The sequence below is a fragment of the Crocuta crocuta genome, unplaced genomic scaffold (assembly GCF_008692635.1).
Source record: "Crocuta crocuta isolate KB4526 unplaced genomic scaffold, BGI_CrCroc_1.0 scaffold26, whole genome shotgun sequence".
Taxonomy (NCBI): Eukaryota; Metazoa; Chordata; class Mammalia; order Carnivora; family Hyaenidae; genus Crocuta; species Crocuta crocuta.
Genome location: NW_027532249.1, coordinates 17,549,670 through 17,572,779, shown reverse-complemented (window position 1 = coordinate 17,572,779; position 23,110 = coordinate 17,549,670). Strand labels below are relative to the sequence as shown.

The following is a 23,110-nucleotide window of genomic DNA, read 5'->3' as shown; positions in this document are numbered from 1 at the left end:
TTTTTTTTTTTTTTTTTTTTTTTGCATTCATTTACAATACTCTTTTGAGTGGTGCCCCCAAAGCCATTACTGCCTGCAAAGTGCCTGGGGAGCTTGTTCAAGATAGTCAAGAGCCCCACCCCCATAGATTCTGCTCCCGAATGTCCACAGTGAGCCTGGGAAGCAGATTGCTGGCAAGCCTCTAGAGGTTCCCAGGCAGCCTTGAGTGACTTTGAACCAATCTGATTTGGCAGGCAGATAAGGCTCCCACCTTCCATGCCTACTTTAGCATGAGCAGCTGTGCATGTACCTACTTTATTTGTGTTCTCTTCTGCCAAAGATTTGTTTGAATACAGATTTTCAGCACCTTGACAAGAATTGGTAAATTATTTATCTAAGTTAACCTTGACCTTCTGATTAACACTTTTTCTTTGACAAGGTTATAAAGCAATTATTTGGAAGCCCATCATTTAGTTAAAAATCACATTTACTTCAAGAAATAAAGCAGAAGAAAAGGCTTTCCATGAAAAAATTTTTTCCTCAGTCATCGCTCTCCAATATAAATGGAAATAAAAAAATTTCTGAATACCCTATTGTCTGAAGCACTCACTGATGTTTAAATGTGTACTGGTTATTAAAAAGAAGTTGAATTTCTCCTTCTACTTGGGATTTGAGGAAAATCTAAAATATCCCAAAATAATTTGTATTTTAAAGTGACAATTTGTGCACATAAAACTCTGATTTTGTGTTCATGAGAAGGATGCCCTGGTTATGTGCAAGCACTCATCTTACACACAGTTTTTCCATTGCAATGACAAACAAGCTGACATTAGTCCCTTCGATTTAAAAAAGAAGAAATCATAATGTTGATACAGTGAAGGTATAACCACTATCAGTGTTTAGGAGGAGTTTAAAAAGACCATAAGGTGGCACTGGAAAGAACACCGTGGTAGACAGTTTTGCGAGTTTTTTTTAACTTAAATATGGCACGATAGGCTGGTGAAGTGTCATAAGACTGTGTAAGTAAATCCTGTTAATAGATGTAAAGGTTCATTTTGTACTGTATCTTGAAATAAAGAATCCATTTCTGGTTTTTAAAGTTGCACTTACTCAATAAACAATTATTGATTGATTGTTTTCTGTGTGCCAGGCGACATGTTAGTACCAGAGATCCAACAGAGAACAAAACAGATAAGACCTCTGCGGTCATGTTCTAGCACAATAGAGGTGGGCGGTGGGAGGGAGACAACATAGAAGTAATAAGTAAAATCATTTCACATTGCAATAAATGCAATGAGGAAAGTAAGCAGAGTTTTTATTTGGAAACCTTACATGGGAGAGAATCTCAGAAGGGAACATAATTTAAACAAGGTGGACAGGGAAAGCCTCCCTGCAGAAGAGACTTTCTGAGAGCAAATAGAAGAATGAGGCATGCTGGCTACTAGGAGCTAGGAAAACATAGTGAGAAGTGGTCAACGGACTGTGAAAATGGAAGTAGCAATGAGCTGGAAGGTTAGAGGATGGTGGTCAGAGAGATGATGGTGGTGATGCAGGCTCTGGTGATGACACGGTCTATGAGAAATGAAGAACACCTCTATTAAAGGCAAGGTGGTCAAGGAACCAAGAGTTTAACGGGTGTCAGAGCCACCAGACACAATGACAAGAATGGGGATGAGAAGCAAAGTCTGAGCTAAAGTCTTCAGTGCATGAAGCGGAAAGAACAAGGGTCTAGGCAGATGGCATATGGCAGCATGTGCTTCATAGAAGCAGGAGCTTTTACCAAGGGACATGTCCTGGAAGCAGCGATGAATGACAAGGAAATAGCTCCCTGTCTTCTGGCCAGAGGGACAAGCGGTTCAAGGAAATAAGGTTTTGTCTACTTGAGAAAGTGCAAGGGCAGCAGAATCTTGGGGGCCAGCCAGATTCCATGTAAAGAAAGTCATGGAAAACAAACATTCCAGAAGTCTCCAGAGATTAAAGAGGAATTTGATGACCACAAACAGAAGGTCCAGAGGGCACAGTGGGAGGCTGAGTTTGTTTTTGTTCTTGTCAGTGGGGCAGGGAGGGAACGAATTAGGGTACATGTAGAGACACATAAATTACAGTCTGGATAATAATGGACAACTGGGGAACCTTGAAATTCACTAGGTCAATAGGATAAAACATTATTACTACACTATAAAATATTAATAATGGCAATTATTATTTATAGTTGTAGCAATAAAAGAAGTAGCTGCAAAAATATATTGGCAGCTTTATTTCAGGTCTGTACTAAGTACTTTCCACGCAATCAATCAATGACCCCACGACCTTCCAAAGCTCAAGTCAAATTTCCAATCATCTGTGAAAACTTCATGGACTACAGGTAATTGATCAGAGTAAAGATGGATTCAGGGCTTTGAAGCCATGCTGGCAGTCTCTGAGAAGACAGAAGACAAATGGTTTTAGACTTGATACCCCAAAGGGTTGGCTTCCAGTTCTATGGAAGATCTGGGCAGCTGTTTTATGGGGCTACCCAAGTTGGTATATGGTGATCAGGGGTTACTCATACAATCTTCTTGCACTAAAAAGAAGCCCTATCCACCCCTTAAAGCTCATCTAGTAGAAGGACCATGATGCTTTGAGGTGGCTCCCATCCACAGTGCAAACTATTTCTCTGCTCTTTTGCTCAATTTTCTAGAATATTCCTAATCCACCTGGATGACTTCACTCCATTTATGCATTCATTCATTCAATAAATATGTGAGAGCAACTACTATAGGTTCTAGATCATTCTAGACGCTGTGAATGAGAGAGAGAGAGAGATCCTCCTCTAGCCAACTTCTCTCACCTCTCCCTCCAACACTAGGCTGATGACCGCATGCATTATTTCCACAGCACACCAGTTACTCATTGTTTTTCCAATAACATGCTGTCAATTCTGTATGTATATCTCCAGACCAGTCTTCTCCTCAACTATCCTTTTCAAGTCTAAGTGAGATTGTGTTACTTCTCTGCTGAGAGCCCTTCAAGTCCCCCTAGTTTACCCAGGGTAAAAGCCAAAGTCCTTACAATTTTTATCCCTAGGAGAGGATTCCATGTTGTAAATCCTGCCTTCCATGTATTCCCTTCTCCAGTCATTGCAAGAGCTGTAGGAAGATGTAGTCAGATGAACAGTAAATGGTAGGTAGGTTGATTCTTGCACTAACAAGAGAACTAAATTCTTGTCCTACTTTTTATACAATTGTACATAGCAGGACATCAATTAGACTTTTCTGGATTCCCTAATCATTCTTCACTTGGGAAAGAGAAAGGTTTCATACATGAGTGAAATTATATGATTATAGTTACTAAGTTGTTATGATAAAATGAATATTCTGAAATAAAAACATTTTCCAAGAGGAAAAATATCCCCTTTTGAAGGGGCTTGGAAAACTGAAATGGTCATGACGATTGTATAATTTGCCTTGCTACAATTTTAAGTTGTAATTTATGACTTTAAGCTCTTCTGTGCATCAAAGAATACCTCAAAAGCAACAACAAAAATTTCAATCCAAATACAGCTACATTTTGTATCTACATTCAGATGCACTAATTAAATTAATGATTGAAGGTAACACATTCCTGAATAGCTCAAGAATCATTGACCTACACGATGATGGAGTACAATGTGTCACAGGCAAAGCTAAGATGAAAATTCAAGACACTTTCCTTTCCATCTTGTGCCCGTGTGTGTGTGTGTGTGTGTGTGTGTGTGTGTATCTTGCTATATAATTGATAACCATAGTTAACAAAGATAGTAAAAAAACAGTAACCATCTTACTATGATCATAGACCCAAATCAATACTAGTAGGTTTAGCTGAATAATAATCAAGATAATTTAGCTTGAGAAAATCTATTAATATACTGTAGCACATTAACATTAAATAAATGATAACATGTAAGTAACCAAACATATATAATATAAAATGGGAAACTTTGGTTCAAAATGATGCTTGGACACCATTTTTCGTTGTTATATTTTCTCTAAAGAAACTTACTACAAAATGTGTATTCAGCAGGCTTTGCTAAATTGTTTTGGCAGCTTACATGAAATGCGCTCTCCTCAATAGTATTGTAAAACAAATATGTTAAGACCCTTGTATACTCTCGTTTGTGCTTACAACATTTCTCCTTCTCTATTTTAACAGAACCTCAAGTTCCACATCACTGAGGATCCCAAGGGAAAAAAGGAGAATCTTTTGCTCAACTCTGAGAGGCCAGCGAGGGTCTTAACCAAGACCAGCCACTCACAAGGAGAGGATCGAGCTTTGGGGAAGACCACAGGGCCACCAACAATTAAGCTGATTGAAAAACATCCCGGAACTAGGACTGTTTTCAAGAAGTTCAGTGAAATGAAGTGGCCGTTGGATGTACACCCTTTAAACAAAAGTTTAATCAAAGACAACAAATGGAAGGAAACGGATGTGGCCCAAGAGAAACGCAGGTCTTTCCTTCAGGAGTTTTGCAAAAAATATGGTGGGGTGAGTCGTCCTCAGTCACATCTTTTTCACATGGTATCCAGGATCTATGTGGAAGATAAACACAAAATCTTATATTGTGAAGTACCCAAGGCTGGCTGTTCCAACTGGAAGAGAATTCTGATGGTACTAAGTGGGTTGGCTTCCTCTGCGTACAACATCTCCCATGATGCTGTTCACTATGGGAAGCACTTGAAAAAACTAGATAGCTTTGACTTAAAAGGGATATATACTCGTTTGAATACCTACACCAAAGCTATTTTTGTTCGTGATCCCATGGAAAGATTAGTGTCAGCATTTAGGGACAAATTTGAACACCCCAATAGCTATTACCATCCGGTATTTGGGAAAGCAATTATAAAGAAATACCGGCCAAATGCCTGTGAAGAAGCATTAAATGATGGATCTGGAGTCAAATTCAAAGAGTTCGTCCACTATTTGCTGGATTCCCACCGTCCAGTAGGAATGGACATTCACTGGGAAAGGGTCAACAAACTCTGCTATCCGTGTTTGATCAACTATGATTATGTAGGGAAATTCGAAACTTTGGAAGAAGATGCCAATTACTTTCTACAGCTAATTGGTGCTCCAAAAGAGCTTAAATTTCCCAACTTTAAGGATAGGCACTCTTCTGATGAAAGAACCAATGCTCAGGTTGTGAGACAATATTTAAAGGATCTGACTCGAACTGAGAGACAATTAATCTATGACTTTTATGACTTGGACTACTTGATGTTTAATTATACAACTCCGTTTTTGTAGTTTGCATTAATCTTCTAAAACCCTGTATTTACTTCATGATGATGGCCTCAAATCAGCTGTGATTTTCCTGCAGTTCTCTGTATGAGAGAGAATTTAACTAAGTACAGTTGTCTTGATTTAATGATTTTTACCAAATAGTATGACACCAATTGGCACAAAGTTATAGGAAAATTACCTTACAGAGACATGTAAACAACTTGAGTTGCTCTAGAATGTCTGGAAAATAGCTGCTTTTGCATTATGGATTATATTATAGAAGCAATAACCTAGCCAGCTGCTACATTAGCTTCAAAAGCCTCTTGCAGTGATAGGAAAAGGGATCTAAAATAGCATGAGTATATGTCTACATCCTGGAATTTGTTGTCGAAAGTGCATGAATATATTTTTAGCAGTCTGTGACATATTACTCGAACCTTGGAGAGTTTTTTTACACCCTGGAAATCTTTCTATCAACTGCAATGATAAATCAATTTTTAAATAATATTTTGGACCTAGGTATTTAATTTTAGATTGGAAGGCATTATGTGATTTACAATATGAGAATATAGCAGGAAAACCAGATGAGGCTATGGCTTTTTATATTCAACAACTATTAAAAAATGCACAGCATGCTAAGATCAAAGCAACAAAAACAACCTTCCTCTTCCAGAAAAACTTAAGGGAATTGATTCTGTTTTCTTTTGAGCCCTCTGTGCAGAGACAAAATGAACATAACCACTAAAGGTCTTTGCTTCTGAAGCAGGCGGTTGAGAAGTTTAAGCCTCATCAGATATAAATGTGCTCCTAATTTCTGGTTTAATTGGGCAGGGGGGAAATTGTTTCAGGATGGAATAATCATCAAAAACAAAAGTTGCCACTCTGAATATGGGCCTCAAACAATAACAAAGTTTTATAAGAGTATTATTTGAATCAAAGCATCGTGTGCATAGCTTTATATGTGGAATGTACTCTAAGAATAGCCTTTGTTTCCAGTCTAATTACTTAGCTTGGGAATGACTTTTTAAAAACGCATATACCACTTCAAAGATAGGTTATATTCTAGAGAATAAACAAAACAAGAGCCCCTAGAAACATTTTTAATAGGCTTATGCATAAACAAATTCAGGTGTTTTCTTTTTAAGCTTAAATATTCTATACTAACATGGTCAAATACCATTGCATTCAAATATTAAATCCAAGTTTTGGGAAAATAGGACCATGTGTCACCCCTATCGAAAGTTGTAATGCATTCTGGGGATTTTTTTCCAGTGGACCCTAAATTTGAAGACGCATTTGGATGGGAACTTATTTTAATAGGTTGACTGTTACTTTGAGTTAAGAAGACCACATGTCATTCAAACCCTGTTTAAATGCAGTCCTTGAACATGTTCTTCTTCCCAAACTATCAGTTTTTTTCTCATCAATAAATATTCAGTAACATCTCGCAAAGAAAAGTGGGTATTAATATTTAAATATTAATAGACCAAGAGAGTTACAGTTTTCCTTATTTCATTTTGATTTTCCATTTCATGGCTGAGTATTCATGAATTGCTTCACCCGGCACATGCCTGCCTTGTCCCATCTGTGTCTCCCAAGGAGTAGGTAACTGCAACAGGCTGCCAGAGCCTACATATTAAGCCTTCTAAACCAGCCTTTTACTACTTTCCACTCCATTTACTCTTGCCTCTAGACCATACACTTAAGCCTCGCTCTCTGTTCTTAAGGAGTTTTACTCTAGAGTAATCTCACTTGTATAATTTAAATTTTGCTGTACCATGTAGACTGGAGCCCTTGTAACTTGGAGACAATGAAATCATCTTTTTATGGAGAAAGGGAGAGAATGGAAACTATGCCAAGAAGCCTGAAATTTTATTCCTAAACTACACACACACACACACACACACACACACACACACACTAATTTTAGATGGAATCTGCTATAAAGTGTAGAAGCAATTTTATCAACGTGATTCCTAAAATCTTACCAGGAACAAACAAAAAACCCTTCTTTTCATAACTTTGAAAGAAAAAAATGGGGAAAAAATGTCTTATCTCTCTCTTTAACATTTCTAATGTACTTGAGAGAATGGGATACATATATATCCACACATACATATATAGACACAAACAAACATGTATGTGATATGTATGCATATATGTATATATACATGCACACACACATAACTGTTTGGCACTGGTGGGAAAGAAGAGAGCTGAGAAAACGATACACGATGCTCTCTATCAAAGCTGTTCTATGCCTTTCGCCGTGTATTCTCCCTCTCAGACCCTTTCCACTGGGCCTGTGTAACCAGAGGTGGCCCTTCAGTCACTCTTTTCCTAAAAGACTCTGATACCAGCAGGCATCCTGTGTGGCTGTGAGTCCCAGAGGCCATGTGTTAATAAGGTTTTATGAAGGAAGAACACTACCTACTCTTCCTTTTCAATGACTTCTGTTCATGGCAGGGCCGAAGAAGCCAGTCGTCATCTTGGATTCCTTGTGACTTTAAATACCTTTTCCATTTATCCTTTCTGAATTATTCTGTCTTGCAGGCCAGCTCACATTCACCTATGTCGTTTCTGCCTGTGCACAAGCCCCAGGTGGGAGCGTCATTGCTCCTTTGGATGCTCACAGTTTCATGGATTTAGATTCCTAAAGGCTAGTGACCAAATCCAGACTCATCTTCCAGATGTCCAGTGTTCACATTTTAGCATTAGCTTGCCTCAGGTAGAATTATAAGTCCTCTAATTAAACCCTAAGGATCTGATTTGTTTTTATAGGCAGCGAGAACAACCTGGGCAGGTCCCTTCTCTCTCTTATTCTCCTGTCTGGAATTACTAGCAGAGTACAAGTTGGCAATTAAATCCAAAGCCACAGTTACTTAACATGGTAAACTATCTATGGAGAAGTGTTGATGTGATTGTGCCCAGGAACTGCCATAAATTTCAATGAAAATGCATATAAAAGACACCCAACTTTCTGATTTTCTCACATGTGTTTGGAAACACCCATGAAGTCAATGGAAATGTGAGGCTACTTGCTAAATTCTCTCACTTCACAATCTATAAAACATTATCTAGCAATTCAAAAGCCGCTTGGATACCATTTATAATCAGGAAGAGGAAAAAAAAGACGTATCCATTTTCCTTATGAATAATTATTCTTCAAAAAAGCATTATCTCCTAAAATATATAGTTTAGCTGAAAAGAATATATAAGCAGATGCAGGGAATTTTGAATATGATACTCTTTGAAAAGATCACCTGCGGAATAGGCAGAACTTGGAATTCATAGGCTGAGACTCCCGTAAACATCTCTGTACTATCGGTCCTCCCTTGGCCTCTTGGGGCATCTTTAGCCTCTGGGCTTTCATGGAATACGGCACGGAACTCCGCCCATGGCTAATGTCCCCAGCGGGGCTCTGAAATTTGACGGATCATTGCCCATAGGCCTTTAACAGTAGCTCAATACCTGAGGACCTCAGACCAAGGCTAACTCAGTTTAGTCCCACCTTTAAGGCCAGACCTTTTCAATATCAATCATAAGCATTATAATAATATTCACGACCATAGTCATAATCAAACATTTATTCCTTTACTACTTAAGTGCTTTACATGCATTTATTTAATCTCCATAGTCCATCTAAGATGGACTGTAAGCTCACACACACACACACACACACACACACACACACACTGTGTATATACACCGATACATACATATACAGCAGAGTGGTTGAGTAACTTGCCTAATGTTGCCTAACAGCTGGAAATTAGGTCAGGAGCCAGGATGAATCCAAACGGCAAATACCACTACCAAACTCTCTTAGTTTAAGGACAGCTAAAGGCAAGAAATATATGGACATCCTGAAACTTCCTTGATACAAATACAGATATGTATACATGTGTGTATTTTGCTGGTTATCCTATTTCAAATCAGCTTATCCCTTTCTCCCTGCTGAGTTGACAGATTCAAAGACTTTGTAAGAAATTAAGCTTTCTTCCTACCCCCTTTTTTAAAAATTCATAGTTGATCATGGAGCACAATGAAAGAACAAAAAAGTCCCTGGACCAAGTTTAGCATAACAAAAACAAAATACCATTTTGATAAGGAAGTCCAGATGGCCACAGGAGTGGGCAAAGTCATGGAGAGTATGGTCCAAACGGAGGAAGTCTGGCCAACTTTCACCAAATCAGCACTGGAAGATGGTGGTGGCTCAGCCAATCAGCCCAAGAGAAAGCTCCTTAAATACTGCTAGAAAGTAAATGATTGTGTACAGTCTCCATTTCCTGAGCTCCTGCTCCCAGAGCTAATTTAGTTGTCAGATAACCCTAAACGGACTCAGGAAGATTATAGAAAAGAACAGAAGAACAGATCGACTCAAATTAACTGAAAAACACTATGAAAATTTCAAGATAAACAAGTGCTCAGCTACCAGAGGGAAGACTTTTCTAGACCTTCGGGATACCCTACATGAGGAAGGCCAAGTCTGGAGAGTTCAGCAAAACGGTGTTGCCTCCCACCATTTACTTCGCAGAATTACCTAGTCCCACACATCTTATCCACCACAATCCTATCCTTCCAGGTATATTCAAGTCCATTTAGGCAATAATTTTTTCCGTCTCCTCTGTTCAAGTCTTCACTCGATATTGAAATACTCACCTCTCTCAAATCTAGACATTTACTTCATGTTAAGTCACCACAGAATCTCTTTAGATTATTCAGTTTGGCAATCTCATCTCTTCATGGGCTCTCTGATCAACAGAAAAAGGTAAAATGATTTTCCCCTGGTGTGACATGCATCTGATTCTTCTTTTACCAGTAAATGCAAGCAATTCTTCCTTTTTTTTGTGCTTCACTTATTCATTTGTTCATTTGCTATATCCCTCTTCATATGAACATAAAATCTCTGCTGTCATTGGAGTATGTTCTAGGTCTTCCAAAAGGAAAGGAATTGTGTCTGTTCAAAAGAAAGAGTTATTGATAAATATTTTTGATAATATAGTTTAATGGTTCCTCAACAGCTTCTCTTCATGTATAATATGTTTATTATTGCCTTTGACTTTGAGAAATCTACACAATCAGTGGATCTAAAGAGAAGGCCCTAAAGCAGAGCAATTAGGGAAGTTACTTAAAGGCACATGGTTTCTCTATACTGATTGTCATACCTTAACCCAAATTATAGCTGTAGACACAGCAATCTTTTACTCTTCTAAAGTGACATATTTGGTTTTTAGGCTGGGGGAGGAAATGTTTAAAAAAGGTATGATTCTGGTCAAGAGGAAGGCCGTTTACTGAGCAGGGAGCACACAGGAAAACTACCTTACATACATCCATTTAATGACATGAAGAATATGTCTAATTCTTCCCCCCCCAAAAAAGTGAAAGTTAGGTATTAGTCCACCCATCATTTTATGAGGGAGAAAACAGGGTCATAGAGGTTTAATGGCTAGCTGCCGAGCCAGCTTCCTGCCAAGGTCTCTCTGGCTCCAAAGCTGAGACCACACACGGCAGCCTACAGGCCAGATCTGGCCACAGATATGTTTGGTTTGGCCTACAACGCATTTTATTTAATATCTGAATTAGTTGTCAGCATTTTAAAATTGGAAAGTGTTTGTCAATAATAAGGAATTTCTGTTACGCTGCATCATTTGTGCTCACCTGAAAACAGTTGGGCAGAGTCAAGGTCAGCCCCTTTAGAGAGATCCTTTATTGTTGATGCTCTCCATCTCGGCATCATCACTCTTTTTGCCTTACCCGGCTGGTCCCTAAGTGCCTCACCTTTTCATCCCTGCTTTGAAGTGTGTGTCCTTGCGTCTACCATGATTCCAGAGGAAAAGCAATTCCTGAACATTTTCCTTGACCATATTTGTGTCATGCAAACTAGGTTCCCTTATCCTCATTCGAAATGCTGCTGGTCCTTTGGTCGTATACCCAGTGGGATCACCAAACAATATTTCATTGTTTAAGAAAATCTCTTCTGACCTACAAAAAAAAAGATGTTGGGAGAAATCCAGTACCTTCTTTTGGCATCCTTCTGTCTTAGCCACTGGGTCCCCCTGGCAACAACATTCTTTCCCATCCCCTTCAGCGGAGATGAATCATTCTCCCATGCCCTTGGAACCTCAGGGTCTAGGACAAAAACTGGTTCCCACTAATGCATCCAGATTGCTATTCCGTAACTTTTCTTCAAAAACTCCTGTTTTAAAGGTGTACCCACCTTTCCTCTGAAAATTACCTAGCTTTCCTTGACGATTTCCCCATCAGGCTCATCACATGCCTCTCCACCCCATTCCTGCCATTATCCTGGGTGGTTTTTGCCATCCCAGTGACATTCAACTATCTTTGCTTCTTAGGACTCTAACCTCCTCCTTCTTCTACTTCAACACTTGGAGAGCTAGATAAAACAGAAACCCAGCCATGGAACGAGATAACCATGACTCTGGTCCCTGAAGAGCAGAACACTTGTGGAAAACTATGTAGTACTTCATTTTATTCATTCATTTCCTTAAAATATTTCTCAAGCTTAGAAAAAATGTTCTCCAAAAATATTATGAACTCCAAACACTGGTATAACTACCAATTTTAAAATGATAATATTAGTTTGACTATAATTATCATTAGGCAAAAATAAACCCTGATTTAGTCTCTCAAGTGCTCAAAAAATAGTGCCCAGGCCACCACCATGTATCAGAGTTATCCACATCTTTGTTAAAAACAGATTCCTGTACCCCACCCAATATGTGCTGAATTAGAATCTCTCCGAAAATCACTTGGGAATTTTCTCTTTTAACAATCTTCTGGGATGAGTCTTGTACACATCATGGTTTGAGCACTGCTGATATGTGTGTGTGATTTTTTTTTAAATCCTGGTGGATTATAGGTAATAACAAAGCCTTCTCCCTTCATTCTATTACTTTGTTAAAAAGTTAACGGCTCTTGGCTCAGAGAAGGTCAGCGGGTATTGGTACCAAAGTCCTCCGTGGGATTTTGAGCTGTGCTGAAGCAGAAACTTGGCATCTGAGGTCTGCCAACAGCAAGAAGTAGAGCTGAAATGATGAAGTGAGTTATGGGAACAGCACTAGTCACTGCCCAAACTTTTCGAAAGCTTTCAGGATGAAATGGAGAAATGGAAACTTTCCTCTTTGAAACACAAAAGACAAATGTGGACTGAAGGCAATTTTGGCAATTCAACTTCACACTGAATGAAGTGAAGACAGTATGAGTTTCTCCAATAAAAAATAAAAAAGCTGTTTTCCAATTGACCTAAGATGATTGAAAGTGGAAAATATTTGCTCTTTGGGTTATTAGTTTGAAAGCAAGTGCCCCAGGAAATATTTTGCAATTTAACTTAAGTGGTAAGAATGCGCATTTTCTTGGACTTCATTAAAGAATGTGTCTCCCTTCACCTTTCTATTAGCTTGAACCATATGACATTGCCAACGTTTGACTATCTCTGATGTACAAATGAACACAACCCTTTCATACAACTCCACTGGTACCTACCCAATTCTAGCCACATTAGCACTCATCTGGGCTAAGAAATAGCCTCTGAAGAGAAGTCTTGCTCCTCGTCACTTTCCTATTTTATCTTCCTTTTTTTTTCTTTTTAAGTTTGTAATTGTGGTAAAAGACACATAACATAAAATGCACCATCTTAACCATTTTTAGGGGGCGTTAAGGATATTCACATAATTGCATGGCCATCACCACCATCCATCTCAAGGACTCTTTTCAGCCTGCAAAACTGAAACTCCATAGCCATTACATAGTAACTCCTCCAGCCCCTGGAAAACACCGTTCTACTTTCTGTCTCTATGAATCTGACAATGCTAGGTACCTTATATAAGTGGAATCATATAGTATTTATCCTTCTGTGACTGGCTTATTTCATTTGGCATTGTGTCCTCAGAACCCAGCTGTGTTGCCGTAGGTGTCAGAATTTTCTATTGTTCTAAGGCTATTGAATAATATTCCATTGTACATATAATTCCTCCCTTTGATCCTCTCTGCACTCTTGGAAAATAAACTTCCCACAGCATCATTCTGCTCCCAGTTTCTCATTGCCTGAATTCAAGGGCCACTAAATAATATAACCCTTACCCAATATGACCAAATAACTACATAAAACCCACTATTATCCAGCCCCTCCCCCAAACCTTATTACATTCATTGAAAACATTCTTATTCCCCCCACTTTATTCTATTTCACACTGCCTGAAATGTCCATTTCTCCTCTCCCTCATTATTTTCTTTCATTTATTTTTAGAGAAAGAGAAAGAAGATGAGCAGGGGAAGGGCAGAGAGGGAGATAGAGAGAGAAAGAGAGAAAGGAGAGAGAAAGGAGGGTCCCAAGCAGGCTCCACGCTCAGCATGGAGCCCAGTTCAGGACTAGATCCCACAACCCGGGGACAAGACCTGAGCTGAAACCAAGAGTCAGACACTCAACCAACTGAGCCACCCAGGCACCCTCTCCTCTCCCTCTAACAACCTCTTCACATGACCCCTCCAACCTGCCCCTTACCCACCCCACTCCTCTCCCCCCACCCCTCAATCAGCTTGCTTCACTCACTCTGACTGGGACATTCTTCCACTCTTTTTGCCTTAACTTTACCCATAGGTCCCAAACCTCTATATCCAACTCATAGGTCTATTGTGGATTTTATCCCATATTTGCAACTTCTTGATGGACTTCTTCACCTGGATAATCCATTGGCACTTCCAACTCAGTGTGACTAAAGTTGAACTCATTGTCTAACCCAAAACCTGATTTCTCTTTATTTAATGACATCACCATCCATCTACTCTGTCTCTCACATCAGGAACCAAGGAGCCAAATCAGACTTCTCCCAGTGCTGACTCCCCACAGCCAGAGGAAAGCCCACCAACTTCATCACCTACATTTTGCTCAAGCTTCTCCCCTCCCTCCATGCATTCTGCTACTCTCCTAGTTCAAACCTTCCTCACCCTCTCTTACCTGCAACACTGCAACAATTTCTAAGTGTCCTCCCATTTTGTTCCCCTCCACGCCATGCCCCACACCACTGCAACAACCTAGAATAGCCATGATCCCCTAACATTGGGTAGTTTCCTGCCTCCTGTGCCTCTATTCACTTTGCCCCATCTTCTGCGAACCCACCTACCCCCATCACCCCACCCATATGTCTTAATCGCTACCCTCAGCTCAAGGAGGCATTCCTCACCTCTGTGAGCCCATGTGTCACTAGGAAGCAGTATGCCATAGTGGCTGAGAGCCTGGGAAATCCTTACATGAATTTGAATTCCATATCTTCAATTTTCAAACATTGGGACCTCTCCAGTTTATTCAACTTCTCTGAGGGCTAGGTTTCTCATCTCAGATATGAGGACAGCAATACGTACCTTATAAAATTACTGAGAGAAATAAATGGGAAAACGTGTAAAGTGTTCAAAAAGTACCCAATAAATTATTTTCATTACCCCACTAGAGCCTGTGCATATCTCTATCTTTGCAAACACGGGATTCTGGTTATTTATGTATGTGTCTGGTTTCTCCAATAGACTGAATTCATCTTGTTCATCTTTGTAACCTCAGACAAGGTGCTTGGTAAATATCTCCTGAAGAAATGAATGCAAGAATGAATCCCATACACTTACCCCTATGTTCACACAGCACTGTGCCTTTCCCTTAAGGCACATTCTGACTTACAACAATATGAAAATATGTCTTAACTTTTCTGTTAGATTCAAAGTTACCTGAGGGTGAAACCATGTCTCGCTCAATAAATGCACATCTAATTGAATTTCAAGCTTTCAAATGTTGATTATTTTTAATAAGGTAATGGTTTAAAACAGTGGGCTCCATAACTACAATAACAAATAAACTAAAATCTTTTACTTCATTCATCATCAGTCCCTTTCTTTCCATTAGCTAGCTCTGCTCCCTTACCAGGATGAACTCTACCCTCCTCAGATTAGCTACTCTTCCCTGCCTTGGAGCCCCTCTGAAGGCAGCTCCCTGTGCCTGACCACTAGCGACCAATCTAGTATCCCATCAGTCTTCAGAAAAGACTTTCCTGAACCCCAAGCCAGGTTCAGTCATTTGCAGTTACTTTTCCAAAGTTACATGTTCCCACCAGAAAATGAGAAGATGCGTGTCCAGGAAAGTCTCTGTCACATTTCTAATTTTTCCTCATCACCAAGTAAGTAACCAAGACTCAGCAAACTCATGCTGACCAACTGAATGGACAAAGCTCTGGGTTTTAGTCTTACTCCATCATAAGACATTGGCAAATGATAGACTGAAAAGGATTACGTAGAAGTTACTTTATGACTAAATTCTTAAAGACTGCATCCAGAAGGCAGAAGGCAGAAGGCAGTATCATTTGTTCTATAATAGAGAAGCCTGGGAAGAATTAAAAGGTGACCTCTGTGTTGACCAAAAGTGGGGTTTCAGAATGATACAAGCCAGGTATGTACTTGACTTTCTGAGACTAGGTAGATATGCTCACATGAAGGCTGGAGTGGTTGTCAGGGGGCTTGATCTGCAGTGTCTGTGTCAATGGCTAATAGGTCACTTGTATCTAGAGGTGAGATATCTGGCAGGCTGACCCAGAGGTTGCTCAATTTGTAAATCGAAAAAACATTTTTATTTAACTTTTTAATGTTTATTAATTTTTGAGAGAGATACAGACAAAGACAGAGCAAGCAGGAGAGAGGTGGAGAGAGAGGCAGATGCAGAATCCAAAGCAGGCTCCAGGCTCTTAGCTGCTCGATGTGGAGCTTGAACACAAACCGTGAGATCATGACCTGAGCCAAAGTCAGATGCTCAACTGATTGAGCCACCCAAGTGGAACCCCCAAAATGTTTTAAGTATACTTTATTTTTTTAGTCTATTTTTTTTAGAGATAGGGAGAGAGAGAAAGCATGAGTTGGGGAGGGTTAGAGAGAGAGGGAAAGAGAGAAGGAGAGAGAGAATTCCAAGCAGATTCTCTGCTGTCAACACAGAGCCCCATGTGGGGCTCAATCTCACCAACCAAGAGATCATGACCTGAGCCAAAATCAGGGGTCAGACCTTTAACCAACTGACCCACCTAGACACCCCATAATCAAAAAACTTGAGAGTAAAATGACACATGGTAAATATTGCCTCTGTGGAAAATCATGAATGCTCACATATTTTCTAGACCTATTTGGTTTATAGGACCTATGTTGGTTGAAAGGAAGATCATATTTCCTTGCAGAAGGACCTGGCAAAACTACTGCAAGGATATATGATAAATAATCATCAATCTTTTAAAAAAGACTTGCCATCGTATGTTAGAGTTACTATGCATTGAGGAAATACCCAAATTTTTCTAGGTCTGTAAGATACAGAGTCTGAACAGACATTGACACCTAAGACTGCAAAGTGTTGGGAGCCTCCAATTAGAGTGGAGGCATATGTAGACCTGATGGTAGATGAAATTCCAATATCTGTCTGTTTTTCAATGAGTCCCGTGGGTTCACAGACCATGTTTATTTCCTCTGTCTCTGAGTTTGTAATCGGGATAAATGTACTTAGAAATGGCATAATTCTCACATTGGTCCACTTAGCTGTGGAATAAGAGCCATGAGGACAGGAAAAGACAAGCAGAATCCCCTGAAACTGCTTCCAGCCCTGGCCAAGAGGCTATAACAGAAGCAATACCACATCCTGGTAGTAGTTTTAGATTAGTCTTCAAAGACTTAAAGGACGCAGAGGTGGTAGTCTTCATCACATCTCCATTCAAGAGCTACTGTAATATGAATCAAGTGATAGCTGACCATACTTGGTATCTTTGTTCAACAAAATAACACAGTTTCTGACATCTAGCTTGTGGATTTTGATCTAGTGAAAGCATTCTTCTCCTTCAATAGAAAAGGTCAAACAGAGATCACCTTTATACAGAAGAGATAGAATATTCACTGTCTTGCTCTAGGGCTTTGTTAATTCTGTTGCCTTTTGTTACAATATGGTCTCTATGGACATTGACTATCTTGGCATTCTGCAAATTATCACATTCACTCACTAAAATGATAATATCAGGTTAATTTGCCCTATAAAACCCAAATGACAAATTCCCCTGGTGTCCTAGGAAGACACATGTGTGCAACAGAGTGGTAGTTAAACCCCATGAAAATTTAGGAGTCTGCGTATCAGTGAAGATTTCAAGGGTATGGCAGTCTGGGAGGTGTGGGGCATTCCCTACATTATGGACAACGACAGGTTGTTGTACCTCCAAGAAAGAGTCTTCGTTCTTGGAGGGCCTCTTGGGATTTTGGAGGCAGCCAATACTGTGATTGGGAATACTTGTCTAACTCGGGTTGGGAGCCACTCAGAAGATTGCCAGATCAACTGGGGCTCAGACCAAGAGAGGAAGCTGAAGGCTGGGTACAAGCTTATCTGCCCCTTGGCCACATGACCCAGCGTGTCTGATGATACCAAATGTTTTTATGGTAGATAAGGATGCTGTGGAGAATTATTGACAAATCCCAACAGAGAGCTGCAATACACACCTCTTGAGTTCTGAAGAAAAGACATGCCTTCAGCAGTCTAAGAGTGGTCTCCACTTGGAAAAATAGTCATTGGCACCTAGTAGAAACTCTACTTGACTTTGGGACACCAAGTGCCTCTGTAACTGGAGCTTCCTGTTAAGAATGAAGTATTATCAGATCCACAAAGTTATACGGTCAGATGTGCACAGTGGCAATCCATTATACAACAGAAATGTTATATTTAGAATCAAGGCTGGCAGTTCTTGAATGTATGAGTAAATCACATAAATAGGTGAGGAAGAAGTGGCCCATATTCCCATGTCACCTGCCTCTGTTGCATGGATGTCTCTTCATCAGCTCACACCAATGGTCTGAAGCTGTGTTCTCACTGATCAACTGAGGAAGGAGAAAATAACCTGGGCCCAAGTCACAGATGGGTTAATGTGATGTGTGGTTTTAGACAAAAATATACTATGGCTCCACTACAGTTCCTCAGGGGTGGTTCTAAAGGACAGTGGTAAAGGGAATTTCTCACAGATGGCAAAGCTGCAAGAAAATACATTTGTCCATTCACTTTACATGGAAGAAATAGCCTGAGAGGTAGATATGCGAGGTTCCCTGGGTAGAACCCAATGGCTTGGCTTTGTTCAAGAAAAAGCCTATTAAAAAATGAGATTGAAAGACCAAGGAAAATGAGATCTGTGGAGGAGGTATGTGGATGGATGGACTTACGGGAATGGGCACTAACAGTGCATGAAGATCTTTGTGTCTCAGGATTAGCCACCCCAGGGGAGGTTCTCAACAATCACACGAGCAGGATGACTGTAAGTTTACCTCTTGGCTCTACCTCCTCGGTGCTGATACACCGCGCCCACTAGCAGGGATGAAGGCAATGCATGAGCCTGACAGCATGACTCCCTATTACCAAAACAGATCTAGATACTTCTACTACTGAATGCCCTATATGCCTACAGCAGAGGCCAGACAGCTACTTTGCATCAGATGATTGCACCGGGGCTCTTCCACTGCAGAGGGACAGCAGTTGGTTCTACTGTAATCTACATCTATTCCAAATGTTGGTTTGCCTTTAGCACCATCATCAGCACCACCATCCAGGACACTCAGAAAGACTGATCTAGCAACATGTGTTCCACTAAACATTGTTTCCAATCAAGGGACTCATTTTATGGCAAATGAGATATGACAATGTGTACACAACCATGGAATCCACTAGATTGACCATGTATTGTTTTGCCCAGAAGTAATCAGCAAAAGGTGGAATGGCCTGTTAGACAATCAGCTAAGGCACCAGGTTGAGGGTCGAGGCACTGGCCTTCAGAATATAGTGTCATATACACTGAATGACAGTGCTGTGTCCCAGTAACAGGAATACAAGGCTCTTGAATACAATAGTAGAAGAAGGACCGTTCCCTCTCTCCATTACTCACAGAGAATGACTTGCAGAATTTGTGCTCCTCATCCCTGGAAACTTAGACTCCACTGGGTTCAATTTCCAGGTTCCTGGAGGGGAAATTTTCACTTAGGAAAAACAATAAATTCTCATTAACTTTCTGAACACTTTGAACTCCTCATAATATTGGAGGGGAAAGCAAAGAAAAAAGTCACTATGCTGGAAAAGGTTTTGACTCTGATCTACATAAGAAACTAGAGATGCTACAAAGGCAGGGAGAAGGAATTCTAGAGCTCAGTGGAGTCCTTGGACATCTCTTTGTGTTTTCATTCTCTGTGGTAATAGTAAATTAACAGCTGTAGCAACCACAGTCAAATGAGCACAAAGCAACTAAATGTTTCAGGTCCCTGAAGAATGATGATCTAGGTTGTAACACCAGTCAAGCAATCCAAACAAGCAAAAGTACCAGCTGAGGACCAGGAAATTTAGAATGGGTGATGGAGGTAGCAGGTGGTAAATATCTATTATAATCTTGAGAGAAGCTGCACCAAAAAGAAAAGTTCTTATTTTATTCTTTTAGAAATTTTGGATTTGAAGAAAACTCTCTACTCCACTGGATGTATAACTTTCCACTTGGGAAGAAAGTGAGAGTAACATAGTTTCACAAAAGTGGAGAGTCATATCATAATGTGGGAGGATATAATGGTAGGCAGAAGTGGATCTGGGTGGTACAAGGGGTGGACAGTATCAGAAACCTCACAGACACCACTTCAGATCTTCTCAGCCTTACCTGCCTTCTATTTCAGCTGTCATGGAAACAACCAGCTTTGCATGGGCTCCAACTACCTTCATGTAGGCTCAAGCTGACAGCACCTTACCTTATGATTGCACTCATGGTTGCTTGTGTCTTTCCCTAAGATTTCCCTGTTAACACTCTATGGGAGCTTTAACATCCCATTAGGTGAACTTCTGACCAATGAAAAACAGGAACTGACAGATAAATTCTTCTCTTTCTTGAGATGCTGGGTTGTTGTTTGTTTGTTTTGTTTTTGTTTTTCAGAGGCTGTGACAGTCCCTCAGTACCAGGCCATTAATCACCCTTAATGGGAGTCAGCTAGGTAAGGAATTCTTAAATCTGCTCTCTCTCTCCTTCTCTGCTTCACTATTCTTATCTCTCACTCTCGATCCTTAGGACAGATCCCCTGGACTTTATCTGTTAGAGTTTGATCATGAAAGAAGAACCACTGAGAGTGGAATAGAAAGAGGGATTTTTAAAATAAAGATTTCACTTTATACAATTGTGTGAAACGGTTAGGGTTTCATGGAAGGCTGTTGTTTATGTGTGTGGTACTACACAGGGCAGGCATTTGGGAAAGATAACTGCATGTGAAGTGGGTGAAAGCAGAACCATCTGGAAAATATTAGGGTGAGCTGTAACAGGACAACGTGTACCTGTGGCAGTCTCTTGCCATCTGGAAGTCTCCAACTTCCTTGGTGCAGATAATCTATGAGAATCACAAATCAATTAAGTGGAAGATGAAAATCTGATGGAGGCAGCAGGAGATGCTAGCCTGGCTTATGAACAAAGGGCTTAAGGGGCTTATGAAGAAAGTGGCCATAGGGGCAGACATGGAGGTTATATGTTATATATGGTCTCAGAAACACATACATCCATTCACCACAGTAGATCTAGCTACTCCCACCAAATACCAAACCTACCAACAGTAGAAAACACTATCCTACTCCACTCCCAACTGACTCTCGATGCTAATATGACACTGTATCAGTCTTCAGCCAGCCACCTAATGACAGATTGATTACATAGGATCACTCCCATTATGGAAGGAGCAGTGATCTCATTACTACTTCCAGTCATCCACCATTGAAGCTTCTCAGCTGGGGCTAACTTCATAATCCTTTCACCCTGATCCAACACCCTATGATCCATTCCCACACATGTTCCCCAAAGTGTCTAGGGTTACAAACTGAAAAATATTTTCTCAGATAAGAATATAAGGGCTGCATGCACTGACAGAGTAATGTCAGCAGAACTTAAGGTTTCAAGATCCTGACTTTATGAGAATAAGCCCATATGTTTCCATTCCAAATTTTAGAAAACCTCTGTCTTCCAGTCAACACTTTAGGTAACCTAAGAGATCCAGGGAAATTGGGAGTTCATTTTATTTTATGATGCAGCTACCTACAGGATTAGATTTTGGGTTTGATTTCAGAAATCTTAGCCCTGCATGTACAGAATATAAAGGTTTGGAGGTTGGTGGGCACTCACAGACTTTCAGTTCCCTTATATAGATCTTGTACTGAAAGTTGAAAGTACTGAATTTATCATTTTCTTTTCTCAAGCTCTCTAGCATACTTAGAAGGAATGAACCAATACTATTATACTCCATATTAGTGAAAAAAAAAATTTTACTAACATGGTAGCAAATACTTGACCACCTAAAGCCATACCTTCTATGACCACTTTATTACAGTTGAAAACTTAATTAAATGCTTGCCACGGAATGTGACGAACTACCAGTGTTCTTCTTATCACTGTAAGCAGTGCCATTAATGCTTTTAAATCTAATTGATTAAGAGAACCAATTTCAGATCAGCCAGAATCAATTTAGAAAATCCATCCTTAAGGCTTGGTTTTTGTTCCTCAGTATCAAATTTTGCATCAGTCAGAGTCTGATCAACAAGTAGACCATAAGGAGTGATATACAACACAATAAAAGATTTATTGTAGGGATTTGACCTTATACCATTTGGCAACTAGCTAAATAGTCTATATATGGCTGTTGCTTTTGTGTCTGGAATGGTCCTGAAGTGAGCAAAGTAGGCAGTTGGGAAGGAAAGATAGACATAAAGTGGAGGAGGAGATCAGGACAAAGTGTATCCTGTACCTATCTCTCATGGCCTCCAAGCTTTCAATTTTGCTGATGCAAGTGACCTCATGAGAAGCTGATAACCTTCCTCATGGAGCTAAATCTACACTTGGCTCAGGAGTTAGAGAAGCTAACTGAGGCAATCCTAGATGTCTAGTCTGTTCTTACCTATAACTCAGGCTGAACAAAAATGATTCTATAAAAGCTAACAACAGTCTTTCATTTTTCATAGGGATATTTGAAAGCCTTTTCATATTCCCTAAAACCGCAAGCTAAAATTTAATTTAAGATGCTCTTTCAAGAAGTGAATCATCCATTTTTTTCTGAGTAGTTTGTGGCAGAAACTCAGAGAAAATAAAGCTACTAAATTTTCTTAAAAGTAGTTTATATTATTCTACCTCTGTTTGTGCTGATTTATTTTTCATATTTTCCCATTATGTTTAATTTAATTTTAAAATATTTACTTAGCTCCCCTTTTTGTACATGCAAACTGTGTAGAAGATAGGCATATAAATAAGATTCTGTATCAAAGATCATATAATTTAGAAAAGAAAATGCAAAAATTTTTAACTCAGAATATGATAAATTTAACACAATAACATCAAAGAACACTTTATGATAATTTGAAAGAAAGAGAAATCACATCCACAATTGGAGAAACTCAGGAATAATGTATTAAAGGAGTGGCATTCAAACTGTATTTTAAAGCTTGCACTGGGTTCCTACTAGAGTGGAGGAATAGGAAAAGAAAATCTTTCAAGGCAAAGAGCAAATGATACAGGCAATGATGTGTTTAAAAAAAAGCACAGGGTGGTCTCTGATTGCAGACAGTAGTCCAAACTAGCTGGTGTGTGAGTGGAGGGAAGAAGGAAGGTAGGTTGAGAGAAGAGATTACAGAACTATTGCTGGGTTTAGGAGTTAGCACTTTATTTAGCAGTCCACAGAGAGGCACTGGGAGCTTCTGAATAAGAGAATGACAAGTTCAAAGCAGTGGTCCAGGAAGATATTTGGCAGTTGTATGTAGAGAGGGCGGACCACAATGAATTAGAAAGAACTCCAGACTGGGAACTGGGGGACCTGGCCAAATCTAACCTCTGTC

General features: G+C 39.8%; 1 protein-coding gene and 1 long non-coding RNA gene across 3 annotated transcripts in view; one reads left to right on the top strand and one right to left on the bottom strand.

Moving 5' to 3' along the window:
* Nucleotides 1–5,608, top strand: part of CHST9 (carbohydrate sulfotransferase 9) — a 202,229-nt gene extending 196,621 nt beyond the window's left edge. Inside the window, exon 5 of the mRNA XM_077778177.1 lies at nt 4,150–5,608. Coding sequence (XP_077634303.1) covers nt 4,150–5,241 — 1,092 coding nt within the window. The 3' untranslated portion in view covers nt 5,242–5,608. The remainder of the gene's footprint in view (nt 1–4,149) is intronic.
* LOC144243107 (uncharacterized) overlaps nt 1–23,110 on the bottom strand; it is a 67,689-nt gene that overhangs the window by 10,036 nt on the left and 34,543 nt on the right. For both annotated transcript variants that reach the window (XR_013338536.1, XR_013338537.1), the window contains exons 2-3: nt 10,999–11,202; nt 9,880–10,177 (exon numbers count right to left, since the gene is read on the bottom strand). This is a non-coding gene — a long non-coding RNA (uncharacterized LOC144243107). The remainder of the gene's footprint in view (nt 1–9,879; nt 10,178–10,998; nt 11,203–23,110) is intronic.